The sequence below is a fragment of the Strix uralensis genome, chromosome 7 (assembly GCF_047716275.1).
Source record: "Strix uralensis isolate ZFMK-TIS-50842 chromosome 7, bStrUra1, whole genome shotgun sequence".
Lineage (NCBI taxonomy): Eukaryota > Metazoa > Chordata > Aves > Strigiformes > Strigidae > Strix > Strix uralensis.
In genome coordinates, this window is record NC_133978.1 from 12,116,972 (window position 1) to 12,137,387 (window position 20,416).

The 20,416-nt window shown below is 41.4% G+C and overlaps 1 protein-coding gene across 6 annotated transcripts in view; it reads left to right on the top strand.

Annotated features, from left to right (window-relative positions):
* The window catches only part of GPRIN2 (G protein regulated inducer of neurite outgrowth 2), a 28,991-nt gene extending 19,228 nt beyond the window's left edge, over positions 1–9,763 (top strand). For 4 of the 6 annotated variants that reach the window (XM_074873984.1, XM_074873983.1, XM_074873989.1 and 1 more), the window contains one exon: positions 7,103–9,763. In XM_074873984.1, the coding sequence (XP_074730085.1) occupies positions 7,119–8,915 (1,797 nt within the window). In that variant the 5' untranslated portion in view covers positions 7,103–7,118 and the 3' untranslated portion in view covers positions 8,916–9,763. Of the gene's footprint in view, positions 1–2,625; positions 2,688–4,354; positions 4,447–6,042; positions 6,090–7,102 lie in introns of those variants that run through there. The other 2 variants (XM_074873988.1, XM_074873986.1) reach the window with 2 other exon arrangements.
* Positions 9,764–20,416: the final 10,653 nt, after the last annotated feature.

A 20,416-nucleotide genomic window follows, 5' to 3' on the forward strand; every position in this document is an offset into this window, starting at 1 on the left:
TCTGACACTTGGAAATATAAGATGACCCAAAATATTTGCAAGAGAGCATTAGCAGATTGAACTGAACAAGACATGGTTAATTTATAGTGCTGTTCCAAAATGGAAAGCCTAAAGGAAGATGATGGATTAAAGGTTAAAGGTTAAGTAATTGGGGTCTCAACCTGTTTCTATATTAACCTAGTTGCATTGATACAACTGTATTTACAGAATTTAGAGAAATTCCTTGAAATTCCCTGATGGGTGCATGATACCTTTTCCCCTGCTGTAACTCCTCTATTTCTTCCTTTCCTTTATACCTCACCAAAATAAAATAACAATTAAGAACACCAAAAAAACCCTAATCCCAGACACTTGAATCTCTAATCTTTTTACCGTGGCTAATCCTGTTTTGCCAATGCCTTTCAAGTGGTTTGACTCCCCCCACCCAACAGTAGATGTTAGTGATTACTGTTAATGGACTATTTCTTTCAGGGGAGTGCAGTTAGGGAGAAGCCCTCAGGTCTCATAATACTAGTATGTCAGTCTTTGTGTAAGTGCAAAACAGATCTTATCTTGTGCAAGTTACCAGTAATTCTCAATGTGGGCAAGCAGGGACAAATTTTTAGACACGACCAGACTTTTTTTTTTTTTTTTTAAATTTTGGTGGTATGAGCCTCTCTAAAATGAGTACAGCTCTAAAATAAATTAATGTCATATTAGGTGATGTTCCTTTTTATGTCATTTTACCATGGTAAGCATCTATCTTAGAAGTTCAGTTGTAGTTACCAATAAGGAAGACACATTGCTTAAAATACCAGTCCTGAAGAGAACACAGTGTGAATATGCTGCACTGCTTCTGGTACCCAAGGTAACTTGGCTGTTCAGGCAGAAATTAAGGTATTTCTGTATGTGCTGTCTTGTGTCCCAGGCAAGTGTCAGTAGTATTTATGGCTAAGTAACGGCTGCCCTTTAGATTGTAATTAAAGTTCTGTCATTTTAACCATGAACTTTTCTTGCCTTTTCAAATTTATACCCATAGTGTTTGTAATAAGATTAAATAGTGTTAAGAACCTACATATAGCAGCCTTCTATTCAAGTAAATCTTGTAAGTTAATTAAATCACACTGTTCTCCTTGTATAAAACATACATGTGTTTTTCTTGGAGTTTGGTGCTATTGCAGAAATTCTGTATTTGTCTTATGGAGCTGATTATTGTACAGATTACCAACTGCTGACGCACAGCGGGGCCAGAATAATGCACCTGAAGGAGCGAATTCTGGGCAGAAACCCTGCAACACCCTGACTCTGTATGTCTTCTCTAAAAGTCCTAGTGCTCACCATGGAGGGTCCTGGTCAGTACGCGAAATTAACAGTTATCCAAAAACTGGATCAAAGCACCAAACTCTTCCAGATTCCACACTTACATATTAATGCTCTCACCTCTGAAACTGGCTCTGATTTTTGTCATTTTGCAGTCAGACGCTGGTTTTGAAAGCCTAAAATGAAATACGTGAAAAAAACACCAACTTTTTTTTATTTTATCATCAGCAGAGTGAAGGGTGAAACAGCCTGCAGTCACTATTACAAGTGTTGCTGATTTGTGGTTTGACCATCACAGTTATATAAAGCAAAAATAAACTGTGGATAACTTAGAGAAGTCTCTGGCATTGCATTTATTTTGCTAGTAAATAGTATTAAATTTTAAATGGAAGTTTTCTTTGTCTCTTCCCAAATTCTGCAACTAACTTTTATATTGTTTAATGTGTTAGGCAATTCACACTGCATCCCAATATGTTTAGTTACTGTAGTAACAGAGTACTTATGAAAGAGCATAGTCAGTGTTGTGTAACTTGCTAAGTTGTGGTGCAGATTTTTTCTTGAAACAGTGCTCACAAAATCCTTTCCTGGGATAAAGGATCCAGCAGCTGTGTTACTTTTATGGCATTTTGTAGTTTCTTTCTCTGCTTGTTGGAGGAAAGGCAAGCATGGCTGGATTTCTTTTGTTATTAACACATTGTCTGATGTTAATATCCCACATTATTATACTCATTATGAAAACTCTATTTGTTTTCTGGATGTCTTGTTTATCATATCTCTCTTTTGAAGCCTGCCAATGGAGGGAAGAAAGCAAATACATAATGCAGGAGCTAAATACGATCATATTGAAATATCATGTGGTATTATTATGTTACATGAAAGCTTGGTCTATATATTGACATGATTATAAGGAATTATTCCACTTCATATCCACTTGTGTTTGTTGTCAAAGTTGTAATTAAAAGTACATGCATGGAATACAAAAATACTGAGGAATTTTGAAATTATAGCTAATTTACCAGTGAATGTCTTTCAACTGATAACATACATGATATTTAATATTCTAAGACTAAATTTATTAGTGCATTAAATAGGTCACAACTTTAATCATAAGTCATAGCAAAATACACATTTGTTGCTTTAAAGTAGTTTAGTGGAATTAATGAAAGCAGCCTAGATCCCCTCATAAGCTATCTGAAGCTAAGCCAAAAATAGTGGATGTTAATTCCATTTCTATCCTAATCCTTTCTCTGCTTGTCTAACAATTTTCTATATATTCATAGCAGGGTATCTGCCTCAAAGTTCATGCTGTCTTGTTTGTGTATTCAGGTGCAGATTTCCTTTGAATTTCCAAAAGAAAATATCTCAGATCAACTCAGAATCTACAATAGGTATTTTTAAATAAAATTACTTTCCCATAAATTATGTATTTACTTTTTAAAAAGCAAAGTTAAGCAAAGCAGTCTTCTTCGCCCCATGTGCACAGAAAAGTTGTTTCAGATCGCTAAGTACCCACCAAGTCAGCTGTGTTTATGTCCATGTTTCATGTCGGTAATCCATTCCTGATTAACTGATTCACAAAATACAATGGCATTGCATGACTGTGGAATTAGAGAGGCTCCGTGTTTTAGGGTTGTGGGCTTTTTTTTGGGTTTTTTTTAAAAAGTTTGTCACACCATTCTTGGTACCTGCCCCCAGCCCCTCCCTGGTATATGTGTTGGTATAACCATCGAGACATTTCTGCTTCCTGCCCCTTCTCAGAAGTCACCAGCTGGATGCAGCCTGCATGAACTCAGGTAGGACATACAGCACCTCTAGTGTGTGTACATACAGTGTTGTGTCTTTTCTGTAGGGATGTATATGTACACGTAAAAATCTTGTGTACCCTGGGGAATCAGCGCCAGCATTGCACATGTGAAATACAGAATTTGGGAAGATGGGTACGGAATTACATGCCGTTTCCAAAGTCTTAGGTAGAAAGACACTGCATGTTCAGGTTTGCTCTAGGTTTATGCCACTAGTAGATTAGTGCTTCTGAAGAGGGGAGTGGTCTACTGTTTCTACTGTTTCTTCCCTGTGCTGACATTAGTTATTGGTGTGGCTGAATTGATGATTTGATGTAGTGAGAGCTAAGCCAGTTTAAAAAAAAAAAAAAAAAGAAAATCAGCAAGCTGATGTAGTTTGTGACACACCTGCATGCTCAGTTAGGCTACTGTGCAATGCTGTGCTAATATTTGGCTGCAGCAGAGGTGAGGAAAGGCCGGGTCTGCCAGACATTGATTTGTTCTCCAACCATCACCCTCCACGCAGAGCTCACGTGCGCTAGTCTGGCTCAGGGCCCTGCCTCTGCCAGCTGGGCAAAATGTGCTGGTTGTGTAAGAGCTCATAGGTCTTTCCGCAGTGGGGAAAAGGAGCATGAAATGGAGAGGGAAAGCAATAGGTGGCCTATAAATGGGGAAGTGTTCAGGCTCTCTGAGAAAATGTAACTTTGGATTTCAATACAATCGAAAAGTACATTATTCTAAAGGAAGCTGATTCATCTTGTTTGAATGGGGCTTTGTTTTCTTTTTTACCCTTTTTTCCCCCATCCTTAGCTATGTCCTAAAGGTGATATGCTGTTTTACTTAACTGGTAATTATTCCCATTGTTTTTAAGGTCCAAAAGTCATAGGATAATTGTTACAATTGTGCTAGCATGGAACACTGGTCTATCTGATCAAAGATGCTCAAATGCTGTTGATAGTTGCTGGTTATAATGTATATGTATATGTATTTGTATATGTGTAATATATGTAGCATTGACCCATGTTTGGTCTTTATTTCAGCTGCAGTTGGAGTCTATGTGGGTGGGGCAAAAATAAATTTCTTCAGAGTTGTCTTCTAAGGTTTCATTGCAAACATCACAGTGGGTGTTGTTTTCAGTGATGTCAGTATATCTAGACTGTTTTGTTCATATGAATGTGTTTCTTCACATTAAGGTGATGAATCAGTCTCAGCTTGCATCCCTTCTTCCAGTTACAGAGGTTTCTGCAGCAATGCTACATAAAGCAAATAGAGGTCTTGGTATCTGTGCATATACACATATCTGAACCTTGTAACTTTGTGAGAAAGCTCTTCAAAGTTTTCACAGCCGTATATCATCTGTAACAGGGTATGTTTCAAGCTTCTTTCCACCTGAGATTCCATAATTGTGACTGAGGATTTCCATTAGTAAATGTTTCATCTCAGTGTGTGTGAGAGCCTTTGCAGGTGTTATCTTTTAAAGAGATTAATTGTAAGGTCTTCACCTTGCAGACAGCTGTGCTCTGGTGTTTAATCCTATTGACTCCTTCGAACTCTATGTGGCAAACTATATCCATATGTGGAAATGGCTGCAGGATAGATAACATGCTGGAAGAGTTGATTGAAGTGGTTTAAAACTCACTTTCCTGGTTCTTGCTTCTCTTCTAAGTGTTGAGTGAGATTTTGTGAGGGTTTTTGAAAAACATGCAGAAATACATTGATAGCCAGCCTGGCAAGAAGTGATTGCTTTTGACTGCAGCTGCACTCAACAGTGCCTCTAACCCAGGAATCTGAAACCTGAATCTGTGGAGTCCCACAGGCCAGAGAGGCTGCGTAGCATACAGAGCAGGCTTGGTGCAGGTGGAGCCTGTAATGAGTTTAACTTCAAACTGGACAAGCACATATGAAGGAGGGGAAACTGCCTACCAAATTTGAGCAAACCCTTATGCTAGAGGATAGTGCTGCCAATTGCAAGTCCCTACACAGCCCACAGTGAGAAGCTTCTCAAAGAAGTGATTGCAAATATTGTTACTTTTTAATGTTGTCTTGCACAATTTAATTCAATATGGAAAGTGGCTAAAGCAAGTGGATTTCAGGTGATGGGAAAATTGAACCTGAAGCTTGCCAAAGTGACGACGAAAACAGAATTAGAAGCGTAAGCACTGATAGCTGTCTGGAGCAGCAGTAGAGCTGTTGGTTTGGGGGTGGAGCAAAAGGCATGCTCTTTATCAGTTATGTTGGTAGATGGCTCTTTGAGCCCATAAATATCATATTAAAAGGATCACATATTAAAAGCTTCTCACTGAGAGGTCTGAATGTGAGCCCTTACAGCCACTGGTCTCTTGGTGTCATGAGCGAACTTCCCTGTTACAGCGTGCATTTTTCCACCACATGTACATATCTTTCTTGTTCCACACGTTCATTTTTATTTAGGAGTAGGAGGCAGAGTGTATAGAGTGCACCTGAGGGAAAGTTCTCTAAAACAAGAACTTGTGGCTTCCATTATACTTCTGCACAACAAAATATCCAGTAGTATTTGTCCTGGAAGCAATGAATAGATGCTCTAGATTTTTCTGTTCAACAGAATGGGTTCTTTTAGGAGAGAGATGTATTCATATGTATGTGTGTAGATAGATATATGAGCATATTAAAGTAATTTAGTTATACAGATGTTGCAAGACCTCTGTGACGCCAAGGGAATGTGCATAGTCAATCAGTGGAAGATCTGATTCAATCAACAAAAATGGATCACTAAATCTGGTTAGGTACAAAATCTTCAGTTACAACTTCTGTTAGATGTGGTCGTTCTAACATAAATGTTAACACCATATAGGATACTATACTAACCAGTAGAAACAAGTGTTTAACATCAGCAGCAAGTGATTGCACTAAAGAAAGGACAGAAGAACCACAATACTTTGGTTAAAGATCTCCTCATTTTGTTTTTACCCTGCTGCTGGTGCAGTAAGTATGTACCTTCCACAGACAGTGTGAACTGGTGGATTCCCAAAGGTGAGTGGCACAAGAAGCCCAGACCATGCACTGAAGCATGTACCCTTAACAGACTGTGCTGAGATGCAGACTTTCCATACAGCTCAGTGGTTCCTAGGGAAGTTTCACCTCCAGCCTTTCACTGAACCCCTCTTTGTTGCCACCTCTTATTGTGCCAGTGGGAAGTGCAAGATAGAAAGCCCACTGATCCTGTCAGGGGACAGCTGGGTATCTTGCTGCCCAGCTGCCCGGCATTATTTGTTCTGGGAACACTGGCACTGACTCTACACAAGCCTGGCAGAGCTCATTTCCTTGGGTTTCATGTCATGTTTCCTCTGCCAGAGGTGTTCAAAACAATTTTGTCCACATCTACTGTACACTTGTGTGGACTCTGGGAAAACAGTTGATTAAAATAGTGATCTTGTGAAATGAAATCCAAAGAAGCTTGTTAGGAAGGATAGGGGGAAAAAGAAGAGTTTGTTGAGGGTTTGCTAATGTTTCAAAGCCCCTGCAGTGACTGGGTAACTTCTGAACTGACAATGTCAAGAGACTAAAAACTGAACAGTGTTTTGTTTTGACAATACAGTTAACATCGTTGGCTTAATGAACGCTGTGGCAGAAAGCCATCTTGTTTAAAAATGCTTCTGTCTTTGCTTAAGTTATATGACACCTCAGGATGTCTCAAAATGGCTCCAGTAAATTCAGGGGAGATGATACTTGGAAATGTTGAGATTGTTATTGTTAAAAGGTAGAAATCAAGAAGAATTTTCTTCCTGTTGTGTTTTATGAAATGGAAAAAAAACCAGAATTTCAATAAAGCCCAAATCTAATCCAGGGAAAAACCCTTTGTGGAAACTAAAAATTAAAACTTGCCAGTCTGAGTACACAGAGACTACAGTACAGTGCTTTTTAAAAAGTATTTATGAACTGTGAAAAGCAAGAAGCCTAGGCAGAAGGTCAATAGAGATCGTAGTTTCCAGTGCGTATATTTCCTTTTTAAATTGCTTCTTTTTCTTCTCCACCATTTCTTGCAGATCACTCTTGTTTGCCATGTCAGCTGACAGCCACCAGCTCCACACTCATTCCTACCAGGACTCAATAAGTTCTACTTGTCACAGTCTCTTGAATGTCAACAGTCACCCCCTGTCGAAGAGCTCCTCAAGTCTGGCCTGTACTGGGCAATCAAGTTTAGAGGAAAGGCAAAGCAACAAACAGGAGCTGAAGAAAAGCCATAGTAGCACCATCTGCCATACCCTGGGAAACAAGAGTGATGCAAGGAGTGTGCCGAGTCCTGGAGGGTCCTTCTCACAGCCTGGGGTGATGGCACTTGGATCAGTGGTCCAAACCATAAGCGACCAGTCAGCCAATGACAATTCACAGAGCAGAACTAAGACTACAAACCATTTTCTTATTGCTGAACAGTCCCCAGCATCCTGGGAATTGGGGGACACTAAGATGTGTGTAAAGAGCAGCACTGTTGAGAATGTTTCTTCGGCCTGTGTGGTCCACCAGCAAAGCATGTGTAAAATGGAAGAATCAGGAACTTCACTTCGGAGAAGCCACTCAGACCTAACTTGCAGTTGCAAACAGCAGACTTATGTCACTTACATCGAAACCAGTGCTACTCAGTCCAGCCTAAGCTCTTCTAGCTGCAGGCATTGTCCACCAGTGGCTAGGATGTCTTTCCAAACACAGAGATATGGATCAGAAACAAATGAAAATACATCTCACTATCAAAACCTTGTGACTCATCTTCCAGTTCTACCTAGAGAGCAAAAAGTACCCACAAATAGCTTTGACAGCAGTGGTATTCCACGTAACACTACTGTTTACACAGATCCTGGAACATTTCACACTGCCGTTCTAGGCCCCCACCTGCCTGGAAGTGGTTTCTCAAACAGGACAATATTCAATCAAGCTACTGGGATTATTCATGGTGGTCTGATTTATGGTAATATTCCAAGCTCTGCATACTCCCCCATGGTGATGTCAGTTCATAACCATTCTGCAGGGCCCTGTAATATAAGGCAGGACCCCTGTGTGAAGGTAGATGCCACCATCCCTGCCTATTGCCATTCTTTACCCATACCATCTATACAACTTCTTCCGCAGTTGGTGTGCTCAGTTAGTGAGTCGGGAAAAGAGCAGGCAGCACCTGGCTATTTTAATTCCTTTTCTACTTCAGACATTCTGACATATCCTAAGCTGGTGTCTTCGGTAAGTGAATCAGGCCTGGATGCCAAGAAAGTCCTGAAGTGCTGTAGCATTCCTGGAGAACATCCTCAACACTGTGCTCAGCAGGAGGGAGCTCCTCCAGAAACAAAGACTGCCTGCGTTGCCTTTAGAAGCCAGCAAGGTGCAGACATGGTAATGACAACTAAGGATATGTGGACTATGACCTCTATGAATGATTTAACCAAAGGACTAAAACCAGCTCTGGAGCGTAGAGATGCTGAGGTACAAACTCTTCCAACCATGGAATGCAAATCTGTGGCAACAAGCCCAGCAGCTGCAGCAGAAGGTCACTCACACGTGTTCCCAGAAGTGAACCTGGAGCAAGACCTGGAGGCCTCAAAATCTCCAGTACGTGAAGTGAGATGGGATGATGAAGGAATGACGTGGGAAGTGTATGGGGCATCTGTGGATCCAGAAGTCCTTGGGTTAGCCATTCAAAAACATCTCGAGATTCAAATAGAACAATTCCAGACAGAGCCTTCTCACATGGCTAGGAAAAGTAATGAGGAGCCATCTTCTGATAAAATGGGGAAAAAAAGGCCACTCAGAACAATGATGCATTCCCTGAGATATCCCAGCTGTTGTGCTTGTTCCAGCACTGCAGTGGAGTGAGCGCAGCTGTAGGATGTAGGACAGCTGCGCTGCTTTTAGTTGTATATACATGCTGACTCTTAAGTGCTAACACAGTATGTGTGGACAATCCACTTCAGGTTAAGTGGGAAAAGTTCAGTGCCCTTCAAATACACATCAAAGCAAGGAAAAATCCGTGGTTGGGCCATATAATAGACAACATAACTTTGCACCTGCATCATGCCATCTAAATGATCTTGACTCTATTTAATGTAGCACTGTTTTATTCTTCTATGTTAGTTTTATATCATATTGTAAGGAATAAGACTTCTTTTCTAAATGATCCGTCTTTTTAAAATAATTACTTTTTTCTGTATTTTAATAATTTAGGGTTAGAAAATGATGCTTTAATCAAAGTTCTTAGCTTTCAATCCTACTCCCTTAAATTGTTTTGGGAGCTAGTTTGCTGTTAATTTATAATAATGCTGGCTATAAGCCCACTTTAACTGTAGACAAAATGACAAACTAGTGTAATGCTACATGACAAAGAATTGTAACTTCTGATACATAACTCTGTGAAGTAATTTCGGTCTTGCTAGTCTGAGCTCTTCCCTTTGCAAGCTGATGTACAGTTGGAGGATGCTCCTGCAACTTTCAAATTAGTTTGTAGCTATGATGAATTAACTCTAAATATTCCGAACTGATGTTTACCAAGTGATTGACACAAATGTACAGTATTACCAAAGATGACTCATGTAATGTGAATTACTTATTGAATGCTTGTTTTAGAGACATGAACAAAAGCTGTTCAGATTAGTCTGTCACACTATCATACCCTACAAATCATAAGCAGTTTTGTTTTGCTTTATATTAAAAGTAATTTCCAGTGACTTCTATTTATGTGCATCTATCCTCAATAGCAGTTATTTTGTTGTTGCATAAACCACAGGTGACAGTTTGCATGTAACCTTTTTTTGCCTTGTGTTCCCTCTCTGGTCTGACCTCAAGCATCTGCTGAAAGTGAGACTTTGTGTCTTCAGCTAAGTAACAGCTTTAAGATTATTTGTTCCAAGTGCCTTGGTCATATGGGCAGCTTAAATATTTCTTTTCTCCCTAAAACAACTTTGCAAACAACTTCCCAGTGAGAAACCTTTTATGATACTGTAATGCAGCCATAGTGCAGGGCCTATTTGAAGTGAAAGGTTCATCAAGGAAGCTGACACTATTATTTCCAGTGTCATATGTAACCTTTGGTCAATGTCTAAGATTCTTCGGGAAACTAGGAATGTACAATATTTTTTTGATTAAGAGAAAGGAGGAACATTCATTTCTGTCTCAAAGGAGAAGTTGCAGTGTCAGATAACTTACTGCTGTGGAATTATCCATTCTTTCTTTAAATGTGTGTGGTTGTGCTTTTGTTGTCTTGGTTTGTTTTTTGTTCCAGGCTGCCTACATAATGTTCACCTGACATTTGTATATGAACTTGAGCCCCTGGTGCTTAGGGCAACTTTAAAATTTCATCTAAGAAATCCTTAAATATAGAATCTGCTAGCTGGAATGTGCTGTGATGCATTAATTTAATAACATAGAGTAGTTCAAGAACAAATTTTCATTCCTGGACAAAGTGGAATTAAACAGAGCTGGCTCCTGCCTGTGAAACTTGCTTTGAGTTCAGGAGGCTTCATTCAGGCCCTGGGACTTTGGCCTCAGTAAAGTCTGAACTCAAAATGAGTTTTATACAAACCAAGTCTGAAAGCACTGGAATATGACGCCTTACTCGGGATGCCTCTATAGCTGGGAGCATTCAAGTTTCGATAATGATCCTATATGTTAAACTTCCTTTTATTAAAGCTTTACTAGAAGTAAAGAAGTAATGAGTAATTAAAAAAAGTAACTTCTGCTGTTATTTAACATTTAGCCAAACAGTTTCTCTACAGGCTTATTTTATGGCCCGGAGTATCATAAGCAGTACCAAACTTTGATTTCTTCCTCTCTTCAAATACTACATTTTGAGAATTTTAAGCACTTATAATGGCCTAAAACCTTGTGTTGTCTGTTAGCTTGTCCTTGGGTATGCACTAGAATTAAAGATTTGAACAGTTAAACTAAAGCTTTAAAACAGCAAGTGTACCTTGCTCCCGTGACCACCATAATCCATACTTTTAAGCTATTTGACATGTGGAATAATCTTGATTCTCCTTCCTACCCCCACCATCCCAAGCACCCCTCCAAAATAAAGCCCCCAACTCTAGAAAGACGATAAAATAGGACAAGTATCAAACTGGTCAGAAAGAGATAGTTTGCAGAAGGAACTGGAACAATATGGCAAAGTCCCTTGAGTTCTTTGACTGCTGTATAGCATAAAAGCTGGAACAAAGATTTCCTGCAGCTCTGATGTGAATTACCTATGGTTTATGCATTGGTACACATTTGCTATTACACTACTAAACACTGATTATTGTTCCAGGATGAGAAAAATAAATGACAAGCAAGGGAAGAGGACACCAATGATTTGCTAATCAAGAAAAACAGGTGCTTGCTCATCACAGGCATTGTGAATCTTTAGGATACTAATTAGAGTCACTGCTGGTAACAAAAATACTATTTGTGTTTGAGGATTTCCTATGCTTTCAGAAAGGCTTAAAATACAAAGTATATTAATGGAGATCTGGGGAAAAAACCAACCAAATATCATCTAAATAGTAGCTACATGGATAAAATAAGTTGTTTCACTTGTATGATGGACGCCTCAAAAAAAAAAAGGGGGGGGGGAATTTGGATTCACTTAATGTGTGGGTTCATTTTTTTTTTTAAATTTAAATGCAGTCAGGTTGCATATTAAGTATTCTTCATATTAGTGCTCTGTTCAAGTGTTACTCTATCTCAAGTGTTTAATGTTTTCTAACTTGGGAAAATCCAAATACATTACATTCCACTTTTAAATATAAATAAAGTAGAAGGAAAACTTACACTAGATTTATAACTGAGCGGGTCAATGCTGAACACAGATGTTTGCCAAGCTAGGGTGAAATTGGGGTGCATTATTTCCTTGAGCCCATTTGAGAACTGCATGGTGTTTTCTCTGGTCCCCAGCCTGAATGCTCAAGTATCATTTACAGCTGATCAAATTGGGGTTGCCTTTCACACAAATCCTCCCTGAGGGCTGCACTGGCACACTGGGAGCTTAACCCTTTTGCCTCAGTGCTCCTTCTTTCCCTTAAAATATGGGAACTGCCACCTGGTAATGCAGTGTTTTGGATATGTTATGTCATGTTTAGACACTAACTGATGTCTCTAGAAGGACTGAACTGTGTATGATACTTGATAGCTATGGGATTGACAATGGACTGAGATACTTAGGTAAGTGGTTCAGCACAGATTGAAGGGAATTGACACTAATATTAGTATGCTGATGAAATAGCTCTGAAAGAGTTACAATGATTCATTTCACTCTGAATTTATCTTGCTCTAGTAACAAAGGAGATGTATCACCATATTAACTGTTACCATTCCTGGAGGAGAGGCCAAACCTGTCAGACATTTGATGCTAACTGACTTCATTATCATTTCACAGTTGTAATTTGAGATAATCTTTGACTGTGGGGTTAAATACTGAAATAGAGGATATTCTCTCAATGTTTTAAATAAAAATTTTCCATAGTAAGTAAATTCTTTAAAAAAAAAAAACTAAAAAGTTGCTTAGTCAATGTCGTATGAGTTAGTTTTAAAATCATTGTATTTAGCTGTTGGGTCTTCTGAAAATGTCATTTTGTTCTGAGAAACGGCTCCCTAGAGTTGTGTTTGTGACATGTTGCTTAATGGCAGGGGATCAGGTGGGAGTGCCACCTAACCAAATGCACTCCGGGCCCAGTAACATGGGTGCCTCCATAGCAAACTTCCCAGCGATTCCTGCTGCTCCCAGGGCGGTGAGGAGACAGCAGTAGGGACGGGGGTGTGCAGCTGAGGGGCTCTCCAAAGCTGACAGCCCCGTGACAGGAGTGCTGTGGGCTCTCTCTCACCCTAGTTCAGTCTGCAGTGTTTGCAGACCACTTGCCTTCAGCTTCATGCTGCTGGAAAAGACCTTTGAGTTGCTACAACCTGGATCCTGAGCTGGTTCTGCTAGGGATGGCCACAGATCTCACCCTTCATACACAAGTTTTGCTGTAGGAGCCCCTGCTCTAGAGTAAGCTTATCTTCCTCCCAGATGTATCTTAAGAGATTGTGTGTTGTACAGCGGAGCCAAAAGGCCCCACAGACTGACACTGCTCCGTGCCCTTGGTCCTCTGAGACAGGAGCAAGTGGGGAGGGAAACGCAGTCAGCTGCTCTGTACCCAACTGTAACCAAAGGTGTTTCAGGGACAAAAAAGCATCTCCACTGTAAAGAGAGGGGAATGTATTTCTTCCTCATCACTTCTCTGCTTATAGCCAGTAAGAAATAATGGCAAGCTGGACTAATTGCATTATTGGATAGACATTTAGTCTTTTAAATCCAAAGCAGTAACAACCTGTCTGGAGACGTGCTGAGGTAAGAGGCCTTCTGGAAGGATGTTACTCCCTGTTAAAGATGAAATAAGAAAAGCTGTGTGGCTTTACTTAGGAAAAGTAACATGTGGTGAGTTTGGGATAAAGCAGAATCCTGGAGCAGAGACAAGACCCAGGAACCCCAGCTCCAAACAGGGAGCAGGGCCAGGTGCCCTCCAGACACTGCTGTAGCCCCCGCTCTCAGGAGCTTTTCCAACTGTGAAATTGCAATGTTAATACTTCATTACCATCTGTTCCTTTCCAACATGTTGAGGTGATTAATTTGTCGTCTTAAGCCCCTTGAAAATGAAAGCAGTCTATTAGTGCTAAGTAATACTGTTAATTGGCGAAAGAGAAAGAGGCAGCATGTGGGTTTAGGAGTTGGAAATAAATCGTTCTAATCAACTCCCACAGTACCAGTTAAATAACTTGGTGGAACTTGCTGCATCAGTCACTTGTGTCTTTCCCTTTCAGGGGACTTCAGGACTCTAGGAGTGAAATGAGTTTTGATTTCTAAGTTTTATTTCTTTTCCCTCCATTCAGAACTATGGATCTGAAATGAAGAATACAACGTGTCTATTGAGCTTTTTTCCAAAGCCTTGTTATTTATACAGGTCACAAGGTCCAGCTAACCCTCTGCAAATAAGGAGAATCTAATACCTGTGAGCCTGTGCATAGAGCCCTGGGCTGCTTGTGTCTGCCAGTGCTGCGTGCCTGCTGAGGGAGGAAGCTGTGCTGATGCTGCTTTCTGCTGATGCTATAGTTGGGGCATCGCTCTCCCCTGCCCTTCTACAGGGGGTAGCTCTACAGAGCTGTATCATTTATAAAGGGGAAGCTTTGTGGGTAACCTGTGGGTTAGTGAGAATTTTGTTCCTTTTCTCACTCAAAAAGAAACTTGCAGCCAAAAATTCTGCCCAGTATAAAAACGGATGTGCTCCTTTTTCACCTCTGCAAGCTCGAATGAGTATACCCATTTTCTGTGGGGCAGCACCCCTGCCCCCGGCAAAACCCATGCTGCGGAGTCATTTCTTCCTCTGGGAGTTCCTTCACAAGACTAAGCGTATGGTCGCTTGTGGCATTTACTGCTGGTCTGCATCAGTGAAGGGAATGGTGCATAACCTTTGCCATGGCCACTTGGAAGTCCAGCTTCCATCTTTCTCCAGCTGTGCAAGTGCTGGGTCTTGAGCTGACAGCCATCACACGTACAAGGGCCAATGTGTTCAGATAGCAGAGTACTAAGCTCTAGCTTGTAAGTCTTTAGAAGCATTAATCCTATCTAATATGTGACCTAAACAGATGTCATCTATCTTATTATCAGCCACTTAGATGACATGTGAAGGAAGCTTAGAAAACCAAGGGGGAAAACACAAGGAAGGAAATGACGTTGCAGACCTCCATCCCGTTCCAGCCACCTCCTGCTCGGCTGTGGGCAGAAAAGACAACTCCAGCAACAGCAGTGTCAAAGGTGGCTCAGCAGGGTAATGAAGGAGAGATTTTTGTCCCCCATGGTGTTAGAGGTAGTGTAATGTAATGAATTTGGGTCAAGAGCTCTGCTCTCGTGAAGTCCCTCTGGCAGGATTACATTTTCTAGCTCCACCTGGCACTCAGTGGCCAGCACACAGCCTGCCCGTACAAACCCGCTCTTCCTCCCCTGCATTTTCCAGTCCCTGCTCACCTCCTACAATTTTTACTGTAAAGCAGAGATGGAGTCACAGCTCCCTGAGCAGTGAATCTTACTGAAACACCCTTTTGTTTGTGTTTTTCAGCACACCAACTGCTGACGGGCAGCTCTTCACAGTGCATGAAGTGCGCAGAACTATCCAGGCTTGGGTGGCGTGCTCTGGTCTGCACTGTACTGCCCTGACAGCAACGGCAGGAGTTGGCGTTTCTGGTCCTTCCCCTGCCACAGACACAGCACCCTCAGTAATGACACACGCATAGAAAGTCAGTCCTTTCACCCGCTCTGACTGCTTTTTGCAATGGTTCTAGATAATTTGCTTACCCTGCCTCTGGTGCTGGCTGTAGTGCAAACTGCTTCACCCCTGACTGGGACTGAGCAGAAATTCCTGCCTGTAGGTAAGTTAAATGCTGTCTTGCATTCACATTGTCTGGAAAACCCTACAAATGCCATTGCCTCAGAGATTCCAATTTTAGGAAAGCCTGCATGTTAATTTGAATTCATGCTGTGATGGATTATGTTATAATTTCTTCCTTGTTTTCATAGTGATCTGTGTCTGCTAAATGTCATGCTTTTTTCAGCATCAACCTCACTTGAACAGTAGAATTATGGGTTAATTTAGTGCCATGCTGCTGTAGCTGCTTTCTTAAAAAGGATGTTGGAAAAAGATGAGACAAGTGTTTCTGAGAAAGCAGAAGAGACCTGTTTTGGTTGTGGGATGCCAGCTGTTCAACAACCCACTTCTCCACTTAAATGACAGCAATCCCTAGAGCCATAACAGCACAGTTGTCAGATAAAACAACCCTTGTGCTTTAAGCCTGCACTGAGAGTCCTTTCTTATTCCAATTTTGACTGTAATATGTGTGTGTGTGTATATATATATATATATGTGGGGCCGGGGGGGAAGTTCACAATGGTTAGTGACCAAAATCACACAGCTGTTTCACTACAGGCTGAATCTATGTTTGTGATAGAACAAGTTTTCTGAAGTAGGTTGAAGCTTTGTAAAAACGCTTTTAGGTTAGTTAAAATTGTTTGAAATTATATGCTGTTTACATGCCTCCCTCCCTCCTAGTGTGAGGCCTCTGGTGCCGTGCCTGACCCCAAGACCTTGCCTGGGGCTGCAGAAAGCGGGGACATGCCTCTCCTCTGCTTTCATGCCCCTGGAGGCCCTTCCCTTGTGCTGGAATGCAGGTGTTTGTGGCCATCACCCCACTTGGGTCACCAGGTCTGCACCTTCCCTGCATATTTTCTCCTTGTTACGTTCTTCTTTAAGTGTTCTGTTATTTCTCTCACAGAAAAATGGAATATCTGGGTATTATATGCCTTTATACAAAATATAGTACTTCTCTCTATTGAGGATATTAAATTTGGAGGTTTTTACCCTGTGCCAGACACCAGCTCTTTCCTGTATCACTTTCCCACCTTTCTAGCATCGCGGAAGTCAACTGTCTTTTGCCGAAGATGATTAATAATAACCTTGCCTAGTTTAAGCACATTTCCTCAACCCTGCTGTAACAAGCAGGAGGTAATGAACCACCTAGAGAAATACATTGTGCAGGATCAAGTGCTTTTTGGTTGGTTGGTTGTTTTCTGATTAAAATGCAAAGTGTGTCCCTGGGAGTAAATAGTTTTTCAGAGATAATGTCTTGAAACAGACTCAAACTCAGTTTCGTGCAGTTATTGAACACTAACTGCTCTCTCCATTAGCCTGTGTCTGAGCTATCCTCCAAGCAGCCAAACGCAAAGCGGCTGCCCTGTTCCAGAAGCCAGTCAGAGGCTTGTGGGCTTGCAGGCTCAGAGACATGGGGACTTTAACCACAAAACCCAGCTCTTTAGGAAACCAGAGGTCTCTGAAATTGATGTTCTGATTTCTTAACATTTACAGCATTTTTAACATCCCAAGTGTGACAGGCAGTTATTCAAAAAATGACTGTGTGGTGTATGTGGAACATGACTACGGATTTATGTTTAATATTTATCTCTTTCCTCAGTATTTCAAATTGTAGGAGCCACTGAGTCTAGGATCAATGAACCACTGTTGGTTGGGATGTGACTTTGCTTACTGAATGTATTTCTCTGTGTGTCATAGACTGGCCAGCAAACTGCGGCAGAGGGTATTTTCAGCCAAACACCGCAGGGAGAATTATATCAGGCACTGAAGCAAAGCCACACTCCTGGCCTTGGCAAGTCTCATTACAGGTATGCACAGCCTTTGTGACAATTTTTCAGTGACATGAACATCACTGTATTGGAAGAGGTTGCTGATGAAGTCAGTAACACTTACTGACAAATAACACTTTGTGTTGGCGCATTTTTGTGTAGCTATTGGGCCATTCCTGCTGTCACTGAAGATGTGGTCAAGCCTATTGTAACCCACAAAACATACATGGACATTCTTCTCGTTTGTAAAGCATGTATGAGTTGTAGTACCTATCCACCATAACTGAACCGAGTGTGCTTTCCCCTTGGTGGGGGGAAGACATTTAATTTCTGGCCACCAAAGGATCTCCTGTTTCTGCAAAAGGATATGTGTCTGTGAAGTGTTCGAGATGCATCTACCAGCTGAAGCTCTGGAGGGTTTCAGGAGGGAAAAATTAATAACAAAACAAAGCAGAAAAAAAAATGGGTGAGGATTAAAATGGCCATATTTATGGTTTTGTTTTAGAGAATGTGTGAGACCCTTAGGAAAGCCTACTTGTCTAGGCATCTGTCACACAAAAGATGCTGTGTTGGCAAGCATCTGAATGTTTGGGTGCTTGGGTAAAGAACATTGGGTGTGCATAGGGTATGGAGTCCTAGTACCGTCGTTGCATACGTGATGAATAGTACATAAATAAAGTTATTTTCCTCTACAGTTGCTAGTAACCCCTGTTTCACAAGGTAAATACTTTCTGTTATCACAGGTTAATCTGTTCCTTTTCTCTGTCCATCTACTCAGTGATGACACTTATTTGGTTAAAACTTCTGTTGTTATTTTTTGCATTGATAGGTTTGGACCACAACAAGTAAGAGATTTGTTCACGTCTGCGGTGGGACCCTTATTCACAAACGCTGGGTTCTCACTGCAGCCCATTGCTTCCAGAAGTAAGTTCTGCCTTTGGTTAGACTTCCTGGAGAAGATACGGAAAAACTTTCTGGGAATCTCTTTAAATGAAAGATGTGTGTGGAGATAGGTGTAGTCTGTACTTCTGCTTCATGTGAAGTGGGATAGGCTGTATTTGGGATAGAGAAATAGACAGTAATTAAAAAAAGTTTGCAGAAATGAGAAATCCTTGAACTAGAGGAAGGAAAAAGGCCAAGTGCGGGGTGCAGGAAAAGGTTATTAAAACATCTGTTTACAGTCTGTCTATGAAACTGTTTGTGTGGGAGTTCAAAAATATTTATCTCTGGCACTGAGGTAGCTCAACACAAAAACCAAAATTCAAGGTGAATAAACACAGCGAAGAGAGCTTTGAAAATCCTCTGCAGGGAAGTAAAGCCTTGGACTTAAGCACAACTGACTGCTGCCCTGCTCGGCTCCTTGGGCGGGTTGGTGGCTGCGAGGTTGGCCCCCGGCCACGGGCAGGACGAGCTCTGGGGGAAGGCTGGGGACAGACAGGCTGAGAGGCACAGCTGAGGGGAGTGCCAGATCATGGCCTGCCTGGAAGGGGACCAAGGACAGACGTCAGAAAGGATATGCGGGAGGGAGCGCCATGCACCCGGGCTGGCAGGGACAAAGCGAAACCAGCCTGCTTCCAGTGGCAGAGCTTGAAGCAACTGGCGATTCTCCTGGGGGCTGCAGGAATTTCCCTGATGCCTACAATGACGACTCTTCTATAATTTCATGGTCTGCTTTGGGACCACTGCTGTCTCTGAGAGAAGCCGCTGTCAGATTGTTAGTCTGCCTTGGCAGACTTGCTGCACCGCTATCAGTGTGCTGCACTTTATTTCCCTTTTAAAAGGCAGCGTTGTGCAGATTAACGGTGTGGCAGAGTTGCGGAACAGAGAAATGATATTATGGGGTAGTAAACTTAGAAGTTAACACTACTGGTTCTCTCCAACTAAATTATTGCAGTTATTGAAAGAGGAATGGTCTAAACAGGAATCGGAAACATTCTTTAAGAACATGTGCATAAACCCCATTAAATTTCCTATAAAATCAGTGCAGCAGAGAACATTCCTCAAGTTCTTTGTGTTTTGGGTGGTGCAGAGTAGTACAGTTTGGCAGGCCAATACCTAAGAACTGCAGGAAAAGCTTCCACTTCTATATTGAGGCTCCTGTTTCAATGGTGTGAGGAGGGATGAATCCCACCCTGCCCTTTATTCTCACACTGCAGCCAAGCAAGGAAGAACGTCTTTGAGTGTACAAAGAGTGCACTTTTGCCAAATCGAGGCAAAGCCAAGCAGTGGCTTGTCAGGAAGGATGGGCTTGATACTGCAGGACTGCATGCATGATTCCCATTTGGCAGGAAATAGTACTGAATTTTGGGTACAGGAATGCATCATGTGGTGTCATACACTTCCCAAGGGAAAGTTGCATGCATTTATCCTCATTAACTAATTTTGATGTGTATGTAGATCCCTTTTATGCATGCAAAATGCTTCTCTTCATACTCTGGTGGGAGACTTACTGTCAATACTGATACACAGTTTTATCCAGGAATGACACAGTACGTAAGTGTTTTGCTGATCAGGGATATCAATTAAACTCAGACACCAACCAGAGTGAAAAGAGCAGGTGTATTTTACTAGAAATAACTAAATAATATAACAGAATAATACAGAAAACATACAGTAAGAAAAGACAGAAGAGTGCACTTAAACAGGAAAATACAGGGTAATGCATCAAATCATTACTACCTGAAAGAGAGAATAGTGATTAAGAAAGATCCATCACCACTTGGATACTTTACCATCATCCAGACCCGCAGGCGCTGGGCAGCCCCGGTTACAGTGAGGATTTGGAGAGCCTGTCCTGGCAAGTGGGAAATCCTACGCGGTGTGTCCATCTGTAGGTGAGGCTTTCAAAGTCGCTGTGAGCGGGTCCAGCCTTATATACTCAAAAATCAGCAAGCCAGAATAGCTGGCACCTTTGTTTTAAGTGGAAATGCCTGGTTTAAATCTCACATTAGGTTCCCCCCAGAGCCTGGCCAGGGCTCAAGGAAGACACTAAGGGAGTTTCTCTGCTTATCTGATCGGATTATGCGCAAGGTCTCACATCAGGCCTTGAGGACAGACACCTGTCTCCATGACTGTTATTCTATTCACATACAAAGGAAGGGAAAGATACATTCAAGATAGCTCCATCCTCCATGCATATTTCATTAATGATTACATACTGAGTTAACAGTTTCTGTTCAGG